The sequence below is a fragment of the Sabethes cyaneus genome, chromosome 2 (genome assembly GCF_943734655.1).
Source record: "Sabethes cyaneus chromosome 2, idSabCyanKW18_F2, whole genome shotgun sequence".
Lineage (NCBI taxonomy): Eukaryota > Metazoa > Arthropoda > Insecta > Diptera > Culicidae > Sabethes > Sabethes cyaneus.
In genome coordinates, this window is record NC_071354.1 from 99,255,094 (window position 1) to 99,262,984 (window position 7,891).

General features: G+C 37.7%; 1 protein-coding gene across 6 annotated transcripts; it reads left to right on the forward strand.

Moving 5' to 3' along the window:
• LOC128738827 (probable peroxisomal acyl-coenzyme A oxidase 1) lies at positions 1-7,891 on the forward strand. Of its 6 annotated transcripts, none has more exons than XM_053834237.1 (10): positions 1-62; positions 673-899; positions 5,392-5,551; positions 5,618-5,910; positions 5,975-6,380; positions 6,446-6,799; positions 6,866-7,021; positions 7,082-7,340; positions 7,401-7,601; positions 7,659-7,891. In XM_053834237.1, the coding sequence occupies exons 2-10, from the start codon at positions 776-778 to the stop codon at positions 7,716-7,718; spliced, it is 2,013 nt and encodes a 670-aa protein (XP_053690212.1). In that variant the 5' UTR covers positions 1-62; positions 673-775; the 3' UTR covers positions 7,719-7,891. The 6 variants fall into 6 exon arrangements, with proteins under 6 accessions (XP_053690212.1, XP_053690210.1, XP_053690211.1 ...); XM_053834235.1 differs by having other exon boundaries at positions 15-232; XM_053834236.1 differs by having other exon boundaries at positions 15-227.

Genomic DNA, 7,891 nt, shown 5'->3' on the forward strand with positions numbered 1-7,891 from the left:
TGCGTGATTCTACTGTTTTGATTTTTTTAATGTTTTCGTTTTATTCAAATTTATTGTAGAAGGTAGAATAATAATAATTGGTAATTGGTAGATCGAAGATCAGCACAACGAATTTTTGGTCTTTAGCTTTGCCATAAAATTTATTAATGGGGTACTGAAGCAACATTTATTATATTTTGTTTGTCAAGATTTGCAGTCTGCGTTCGTGGATCGTGCTGCGTGGTCGTGTAAAGTAAATATAAATAAACTTATTTATCTATTTAGTATGTATTTATTTAATTTCTCTCTCAAGGTTAGTCAAGAGTTAACTTACCTTGTTCTCTCTTAGATGTCGGTGAGATTTTTCTTTTTTAATATAAACTTTTACTGGAGCTGATTATTAGATGTAGCATCCAACAATTATTAGTATTTTCAATAATTATAACTTGGTATATATCCATGTCCGTGTTAGTGTATAAAAATAATTACAACATTAATAAGACATTTGACACGTAGCCCATGCTGAGAGTTTATTACAATCCAAAGTTCAAATGCTGGCTCTGATTATCTTGAAAATAATCTACAGCAGTTTAAGCGGCTGAAGAAGCTTTCGCGCATTCAGTCGTATGACGAGTTCCAGGAATACAGTAATAACGCAAGTTTTAAAGCGTGATTTTTTTTACTTGCTTTCAGTACCGTCAAGATAGAGGTATAGTCGCAATCGAGGTCAGTAACAGGACGTGAAGCACTCGCAGTACATTGAGTTTTGCGTAATTGGTGAAAGTGAAAAACAACTATGCCCAGTAAAGAAGTTAACAAAGACTTGCAAAGTGAACGAAATAAGTGTTCTTTTAATAATGAAGAATTCACTCTCTGGTGGATAGGTGGAGAGACAAAACTTAAGGAAAAGCATTTTCGTGGTGAGTACAAAATATTGCTTTTAGAAGTAGGTAAATGTAAACCTTATAAGCGTAGCGACTCTTTCTACTTTCATATTTGAAAATTTGGTGAACTACATACTCCAAAGTCTCAGCTCCAAAGGCATGTTTTTCATTTTATAATATTGGATGCAAATTTTCGAGTACGAGCATATCAATGACACATTTATGACACTTTTTGGTGTATGCACTTGGAAGATTGGTTGGTAGAAAGAATTGACGGTAATTTTACTATTATAGTTAACTATAAAATGTATTGTTTAAAATTGCCGTTTTACAAATCAATTAGCAAAACAGAAAAATCTGCCAGTTCTGCCGCTTTCTATTTCCATGAACCTTTATAATAAAGTATAGAACTAGTCTTGCTATCAGAGTGCTAATCACAAAATTTTTATTTAGGCCACGAAAAAATGAAAGGTTTTGAGTGTCCATAGCCCAATCAATTCTAAACGATTTTTGATGTTTTTTACATCAATTGAATGATAAAAGAAAAGTCAATTGCGTGATAATTTAGCAATTAAATGAAAAAAGTCCTATAGAATTGTAAAAATTGCTCCGACGCTGTTCAAATTTTTTGTACCCATTTGATGGATGTTTTTATGCAAACATGTCGACGAACAACGGAAAAATGACGATTTACCTTTGGCTATGTTTCTTGGTGATAAAACGTCGAGTATCTTAGAGCAGATTTGGGATGAAATTCTCCAATGTATTTACTGATGAATCTTTTCGCAGCTTACGACAAATTAAACCATCGAATTGCCATCGTCAAACTGGATAAGCTTGGCATAAAGGGTGGCCCACATCAAATTGCATCACGGAAAAAACGCTGTCGAAAATTACCTAGTTGATCTTTTCCTTTTCAAACTTTTAGACAATAAAATATAACTCACTAGTAAGCTTTTGGCATATTCATTTCATTTAACTTCAATACCATAACCGTATGCATACACCTTACGCCTAACTCCACTCATGAGGTTCTGTACAACATATGTCTGCAGCTTCTTTTGTACGGAAAGCCACGTTTGCTTCATGTCTTCCTCAGATTTGACTTCCTTGGGTTGCTTCCGTAGTGCCTGCTTCATAATACCCCAGTATGTTTGGCCTTAGTTTCGGTGCTTTGGGGGGTTCCACTCCAGAACATCCTTTGAATAGTGGCACGAAGCTAAGGTCGCCGTGTTGAGAAAGCAGACGCTTCTTTACACTCCTTGAGGTAGATCTGCCAGTTAACAGTCCCGGTAATCACGAACGGTGCACTCCGTTTGCCACATGAGCAGATCGCTTACCAAATCATGTATTTTTTGGCAAACTTTGAAAGTTCGAAAACAGACATTGATGAAGCCTGCAAGTCGTAGGCGAAATACGTATCTGTGGCGAATAAATATTAATAGTAGAATTTGGAAAAAGTTTTCTTCTTTTCTTTAATTTCCAACTTGTGCTGGTGAAGAACAGTAGTCCCGGAAGCTGCCGGAAATCCGCCTTGGCCTAAGTATCATTATCCATGATAAGACAATGAGTCTTCGTCTGCATCTGGGGGTACAGTTTCCGGGCCCGTGACTTTCTCGGCATATTTTGTCGTTTGTCACGATATGGAACTTTCTGCACTTTGTACGTATGGAGTCTCTCCCGGTTCTTGACTGAACGAAAGATTTGGACAAATTCAATTTTTTGACCCCATCCCTGACCGAAGCATTGGGATTCCGCTTAAACGCTTCCACGACACGTTTGTGATCCTAATCACTAATAGAACATCCATTCTGAATGCATTTCTCCTTCCGTACAATGCTCAGAGTTTCGTAGTAACGTTCAATCACACGACTCGCCGCTGACTGCGACGAATTGGCGACGAGTAGTCCAGGAACGGAGAGGAATTCTTGATTCTTGAGCCACCCCGGCTCTCGTCTGGTAAAACAGAAGAATTAACAGTCAGGGTAAAACTGAAACTTTAGGGAAAGTCACTGAAAATCGGCAGTTTGGAATTTAAAGGAATTTGGAATTTAAATTTGAGAATTTAAAGTGAATGGAGTCAAGGCATAATAGTTAATAGGGTATTGTCGTTATCGTCGGGCCACTGTTATGGTCGGGCCATCACAATTTTACAGTTTTAGTAACTCTTGATATCTATGATACAACCATTGTAAAACTTCTTACTGTGATAGCTAACTTTTCACAATATTGTGAGTTTCAATCGTGTATTCAAAACACCTGTACTGAATTCAGTTACTAAATCTTACAAAAAAAGTTTTCCAGGCGCAATGAACTTTTCTTCAAGAAATGATTCATTTGTAAAGGTCGGGCCACTTGATTAGTCATGGTTGGGCCACCATAATTTTAAGCGCAGAAGCGCAATAATCGCTAGAGAATGTCACTCACGTGAAATGTGATGGAATAAAGCAAAATTAATACGATAAAAACCTAGATCTATGTTGTTTTTTTTTTCATTGTAGTTGTACACTTCGGAAAAGGCGATTGTAGCAATATTGATTTTACAAGATCGCCAAAATTTCGCAAAAATGCAATTAAAAATAGGGTATTTGTACCTATATGAGCCGTGGTTCACGGAATTCATTCTTTTCATGTGTCTATATAGAATTTCAATACGTATGTCTTAGATTTTCTGCGATGGCCTAACCTGTACAACATGGCCCGACTATGACAACAATTTTTGTCTTCGCGTAAATGCCTATAACTTTTTTATTTTTCAAGCAATCAGTTCAAAACTTTCCGGAAATATACCTTATTCTTAGACCTTCGCAACTATGTATTTAGATTTCCAAAATTCCTTTTGAAAGGGCGAATTATGGGCGAATTCCAAAACGTGGCCCAACCACGACGTCACTCCCCTATACAGAACTTGTCCTAATACCTAATATGTGCTTCGCTGTTGCGTTTTATAAAGTAGTTGTTAGATGACCCTTGATTTCCACGCGTGACAATTCATATACAAAAAAATGTTTTCCTCCTTCTGTAGCAGCATTGAGCCGGTGGGCCTACCCTGTATCAATAAGGCGACATCCATTTAGTACGTCACGCAAATTTTGAACAAAATCTACCCCCCACCCCCCTCCCCCCCTTGTCACATTTCGTCACACATTCGTGACCCCCCTCTGAGAAAGTACGTCGCGTCACGACAATCCCCCCCCCCCCTTCACAACAAAAAAATTAAATATTCATTCCACCCTTTTTATTTAAAGCTATCAAATGAATTTCAGCAAATAATAAATGGAAAATTGTCGAGCTTATAAGTCATCGATTCGCGGATTTTGAAGATGATCTTCAATTGCTGCAATCGGATACGCTTCAGAAGTCGCTGATGTGTCGTCGATTAATGTTTCGCGCATATCCACGCCCTTTACATTCATCCACTCAAATTCGTCTGATCTAGTTGAAAGAATCAGGGCTTCCTGTTGACGTCTTGCAGCAACACGCCTTAGAAGAACTTTCCTGACGGATTTTTTTGTATTTCTTCAATCGTGTAGTCATTCAACACTACCTTAGATCTAAAATTTAAAAAGAAGAAACCCTAGACATAGTAGAATTAAATTGGATAAGTTTTCTTCTTTTTTAATTTTAGGTTTCGTATTCTACTAAGACGCTCCAAAAACTTCAGACTACCTTAGATGCGAAATTTAATCCGCAAGTGGCTTAAACTCTATCCTTCAGAGAGCTTTTGAGTGAGGGGCAGTATAAATTATACCGAAAAACTTTAAAAGCAGCCGTGGAACTTCCGTATGAGTTTTTGTTCATCGATTGAGTTCAGCACGAATATCAAGGGAAAACATTGTCATGGGTCTCTGGTAGCATCCCGTAACCCTTCAGGAGTTTGTGCGACTGCTATTTGCGGTTGCAAAAATCTTTTAGGCAGGACGGTACTCAAGCAACTCTTCAGCGGTGTACTGCATATTCTGTAAAGCCTTAATGGAGAGTTCATACTACATCCTGTCCTGTTCACATATATATGTTAAAAAAAGTGTTCATTCAAAAAATTTAACTATTTGTTTTAAAATCCATCAGTACGTTAATTTTATAGAAGCCTTCAATAGTTGTATTTTAAAATGAAGGCTAAATTATAATTTCCCGGATAAATTTTCCATTTGATTTTTTTTCATGTGACGTCACATAACTTCATACACCCCCTCCCCCCTACGTCACAAATCGTCACGATTAGATCAACCCCCCCTCCCCCCTATAAGCGTGACGTACTTTATGGATGCCCCCTAAATTATTGTTTCCTTGTATTACTTGCCAGTAAAGCTGAACTGAGAAATAAAAACCAAACGAACCTCCTTGTTATTTAAGATAGATCAATTTTTCTTTTTTCAAATGTTTGAATTTCACTGTTTCACTCTGAGTTAGAATTATTTCCGAACTTTTCGAACATGATAGATGATTCTATTAACTTAGACTAAGTCTTCGTCTTTAGCAAAGGTATCTAGTACCTACATATATTTGAAATATTCTCTTGCATTTACAGAAAAATTCTTTCTTAGTGAACCGGAGTTTTTCGATAAAACCCCCTTACATTTTGCATCGCACAAGGAAATATATGAGGAATCAATTCGAAAATCAACCCTTATTTTTAGAAAAGTGAAGAAACTCCAAGAACAAGGCAAGGATGGTGTCGATAATTATATGTGAGTAACAAAATAACTACGTACATGTTTTAGAAAGTTTGAGTGTATTCTCATTTTCCACTATAGGGCCCTACTGGGAGGACTGCTTGGCTCAGGGATCATCAGAGAAGGAAATCCGTTAGCGGTACACTTCGTTATGTTTCTGCCAGCGATCATGGGTCATGGAACACCCGAACAGCAAGCTGAATGGATTGGAAGGGCATGGAATTGTAACATTATTGGCACCTACGCTCAGACCGAGTTAGGTCATGGAACATTTATTCGCGGGTTAGAAACAACAGCGACTTATGATGAAAAGACGAAAGAGATTGTAATCAACAGTCCAACGCTATCGTCGTACAAGTGGTGGCCCGGAGGATGTGAGTATACAATTACTCTTGGCATGTTGTTAGTTGATTGATGCATCAAACTGCTTCCTTTCAGTGGGACATACTGCAAATTACTGTATAGTTATTGCTCAACTATATTCCAGAGGAAATTGTCACGGTATTCACCCATTTATTGTGCAGCTTCGCGACGAAGAAACGCATATGCCTTTACCTGGAATTACCATAGGAGAAATTGGAAATAAACTGGGCATGAATGGAGTAAACAATGGCTTTTTGGGATTCAAAAATGTTCGTATTCCACGAACCAACATGTTGATGAAAAATGCTCAGTTGCATGAAGATGGAACGTTTGTCAAGCCACCATCATCGGTTTTAACCTATGGAACAATGATGTTTGTTCGGGTTGTCATCGTGAGAGATATGGCTAATTACCTTTCTAAAGCAGTAACAATAGCTACAAGATATTCTTGTGTTCGCCGACAGAGTGTTATCAATCCCGAGTGAGTAAAATTGGTTTGTTTGTCCAAAATGTTCTTTTAATGGTTTATCTTATCTGATTAAACAGCCAACCAGAAGTGCAAATCATCGATCACGTTACGCAACAGTATAAGCTATTTCCAGCTATCGCCAAGAGTATTATATTTAAGCTCACGTCGGATAACCTGTGGGAAATGTACAATCAGGTAACCTCTGAACTGGATAAAGGTGATCTGGAACGACTGCCCGAGCTGCATGCCATTGCTTGTTGTCTTAAAGCTGTCTGTACGGCTGATGCCGCTCAAGCTGTGGAGACTTGCAGGTTGGCTTGTGGTGGCCACGGTTATATGACTTGTGCCAATCTTTTCGGAACGTATGGTATGGTTACAGCTGCTTGTACATACGAGGGTGAAAATACTGTTCTTCTCTTGCAAACTGCAAGGTATTATAATAATTTGTTTAAATTAGCTATAGCATTTAATATCTTGCATTTCGGGTTCTATTTTAGATACCTACTTAAGGTGTGGCTTCAAGCACAAAAGGGACAGGAACTAGTTCCGACAGTTGATTATCTTAAGAGTTTCATTTCCAATAGGAATAAGCGTCAAACATGGAATGACTCAGTGCCGGGAATAATTAAATGTTTGCAAACAATTGCTGCGGGGTGAGTGCACGTTTCACATCTCGATGGATGGAAATAATTTTAATTTCGGAAATTTCATAGTAAATTACGCTTGGCTTATGAACACATTGAACAGCGAAAGCAATCCGGCTATAGTCAGGAAGAGGCGGTCAATCTTACGTCACTAGAGTTAGCTCGTACGGCTGATGCTCACTGCCGTGCTTTCCTCGTGCAGTCTGGATATGACATGATTGAAAAGGCTTGCGAAACTGCCACGCCAGAATTAGCGCGAGTTTTGCGAGATATTTATGAATTGTACGCCTATGACGAGGCCATTAAGTCGGTTGGAGATCTTTTAAGAGTACTTATGATTTCTAATAGTCATCAATAAAAATAATTATATTATTTTCGAACTCTCTAGTTTACAACAATATCGGACAGCGATATAAACAGGTTGCAGCAGAAGTTAGAAGACTCACTGGCTGCCATACGTCCGAATGCTATCGGAATCGTTGATTCGTTTGACATTCCGGATGTTGTCTTGGGTTCGGCGCTCGGAGCATACGATGGTAATGTATATGAGCGTTTGTTTGAGGAAGCAAAGAAAAGTCCTTTGAATCAGGTAAACGTCTTTATTTTTTGTAATGAGTAAAATTTTTTTAATTTTTTGTCTTTGCAGGAACCTGTTAATAAATCATTCCATATGTACCTCAAACCTTTCATGAAATCGAGTTTGTAAACGAATAATTGTTTAGATTTATAAACAGATAAATCTGTTTTAGGGGATAGGATATTGAAAAGCAATATAACAACATATTTTTAAAGGAATTTTACAGATAAGTCGGTTTACACGCACTGGTTATTGTTTATATGCTTTATAAACGTGAGATAATAAAAAGGTGATATCATTTG